This window comes from Sphaeramia orbicularis, unplaced genomic scaffold (assembly GCF_902148855.1).
Source record: "Sphaeramia orbicularis unplaced genomic scaffold, fSphaOr1.1, whole genome shotgun sequence".
Classification (NCBI taxonomy): Eukaryota; Metazoa; Chordata; class Actinopteri; order Kurtiformes; family Apogonidae; genus Sphaeramia; species Sphaeramia orbicularis.
Genome location: NW_021941573.1, coordinates 161120 through 163820, shown reverse-complemented (window position 1 = coordinate 163820; position 2701 = coordinate 161120). Strand labels below are relative to the sequence as shown.

Genomic DNA, 2701 nt, shown 5'->3' with positions numbered 1-2701 from the left:
ATAAACAGGGAACAAACGGAACAGAGTTCAGAAGAACAGAGAACACAACAGCGTAGAACTGGAACATAGAACCCAACAGCTTATAACATAGAACACAACAGCGTAGAACATAGAACATAACAGCGTAGAACCAGAACATAGAACACAGGACCATAGAACATAGAACACAACAGCGTAGAACTGGAACATAGAACCCAACAGCGTAGAACATACCCTGAACAAAAATATAAACGCACCACTTTTGTTTTTGCTCCCATTTGTCATGAGCTGAACTCAAAGATGTAAAACTTTTTCTATGTACACAAAAGGCCTATTTCTCTCAAATATTGTTCATAAATTTGTCTAAATCTGTGTTAGTGAGCACTTCTCCTTTGTCCTTTGCTGAGATAATCCATCCACCTCACAGGTGTGGCAGATCCAGATGCTGATTAGACAGCAGGATTATTGCACAGGTGTGACTTAGGCTGGCCACAATAAAAGGCCACTCTAAAATGTGCACTTTTACTGTATTGGGTGGTCCAGGGGGGTCAGAAAACCAGTCAGTATTTGGTGTGACCACCATTTTCCTCACAGTCTTCTTCATGAATTCTCTGAAACAGCTTTGGAGATGGCTTATGGTAGAGAAATGAACATTCAATTCACAGGCAAAAGCTCTGGTGGAGATTCCTGAAGTCACATGACCAGTGCATATTCCCTCCAAACTTGTGACATCTGTGGTATTGTGCTGTGTGAGAAAACTGCACATTTTAGAGTGGCCTTTTATTGTGGCCAGCCTAAGGCACACCTGTGCAAAAATCCTGCTGTCTAATCAGCATCTTGATCTGCCACAGCTGTGAGGTGGGTGGATTATCTCAGCAAAGAAGAAGTGTTCACTAACACAAATTTAGACAGATTTGTGAACAATATTTGAGAGAAATAAACCTTGTGTGTACACAGAAAAAGTTTTAGATCTTTGAGTTCAGCTCATGAAAAATGGGAGCAAAAACAAAAGTGGTGCGTTTATATTTTTGTTCAGTGTAGAACATAACAGCATAGAACATAACAGCGTAGAACCAGAACATAGAACATAACAACATAACAACATAGAACATTACAGCGTAGAACCAGAACATAGAACACAACAGTGTAGAACATAGAACATAACAGCGTAGAACCAGAACATAGAACATAACAACATAGAACATAACAGCGTAGAACCAGAACATAGAACACAACAGTGTAGAACATAGAACATAACAGTGCAGAACTGGAACATAGAACATGTGGGTAGAACCCCAGAGGTGAAACCTTGTGTTCCGCTTCATCAGAAACACAAACAAACAGCAGAACAAAGCTGTTCCCATGGTAACAGCGGTGTTCCTATGGTAACGACAGTCCAGTCCAGCTGAGTCCTGATTGGACCAAACCCAGTCTGCTCTGGTCCAATCACTGAGCCCGTTTACACTTGCACTGATCAACCAATCAGATGAGTTTGATTATTGATGATGTAAACAGTTTGATCTGGACCTGGACCTGGATCTGGACCTGGACCTGGACCTGTACTGGACCTGGGCTGGACCTGGACTGGACCTGGACTGGACCTGGACTGGATCTGGATCTGGACTGGAGCTGGACTGAACCTGGACTTACACCTGGACTGGACCTGGATTGGGTCTGGAGAGGATCTGGACTGGACCTGGACTAACACCTGGACTGGACCTAGACTGGACCTGGACTTACACCTGGACTGGGCCTGGAGTGGATCTGGAGTGGATCTGGACTTACAACTGGACTGGACCTGGACTGGACCTGGATTGGGTCTGGACTGGACCTGGATCTGGACCTGAACCTGGACTGGATCTGTATCTGGACTGGGTCTGGACTGGGTCTGGACTGGACCTGGACTGAACCTGGACTGAACCTGGACTTACACCTGGACTGGACCTGGACTGGACCTGGAGTGGATCTGGACTGGACCTGGACTAACACCTGGACTGGACCTGGACTTACACCTGGACTGGACCTGGACTGGACCTGGAGTGGATCTGGACTTACACCTGGACTGGACCTGGACCTGGACTGGACCTGGACTGGACTTGGACTGGACCTGGACTTACACCTGGACTGGACCTGGGCTGGACCTGGACCAGGACTTACACCTGGACTGGACCTGGACTGGACTGGACTGGACTTGGACTGGACCTGGACTGGACCTGGACTTGCACTTGGACTGAACCTGGACTGGACCTGGACTCTGTCCCTGGTACCAGTTGGTGGTGCTCCTCTATGGTGGACCAGGTCTGTAGTGGACTCTGTGCTGGACCAGGTCTGTAGTGGACTCTGTGCTGGACCAGGTCTGTAGTGGACTTAGGGGTCATTCTTAAGTCCTCCTCATTCTCAGGTTCTAAGCCCCGCCTCCAGACCCGCCTCCAGACCTGCAAAACAAACAGCAAGGTGTGTCATCTGGTGGGAGGAGCCAGATATGTGGTGGGCGGGATTAGTTGTGTGGGAGGAGCCTTTACCTTTGTGCTGCTGGAGTTTGAGCGGAGCCTTGAGTGTTGGACCAGAACCCAGAACCAGAACCAGAACCAGACTGAGGATCAGAACCAGGACCAGAGACAGCAGTCTGCAGGGACAGAACCAACATGTGACCTAAACGGACCAATCAGGACAAACCAGGAACAACAAGCAGCTTTTCCTTGGTTTATCTGTTCAAACTCCG

The 2701-nt window shown here is 47.8% G+C and overlaps 1 protein-coding gene across 2 annotated transcripts in view; it reads right to left on the bottom strand.

Annotated features, from left to right (window-relative positions):
* Positions 1-2138: 2138 nt before the first annotated feature.
* The window catches only part of LOC115416214 (tumor necrosis factor receptor superfamily member 9-like), a 12430-nt gene continuing 11867 nt past the window's right edge, over positions 2139-2701 (bottom strand). For both annotated transcript variants that reach the window (XM_030129955.1, XM_030129957.1), the window contains 2 exons: positions 2502-2605; positions 2139-2414 (listed from right to left, as the gene is read on the bottom strand). In XM_030129955.1, coding sequence (XP_029985815.1) covers positions 2377-2414; positions 2502-2605 — 142 coding nt within the window. In that variant the 3' untranslated portion in view covers positions 2139-2376. The remainder of the gene's footprint in view (positions 2415-2501; positions 2606-2701) is intronic.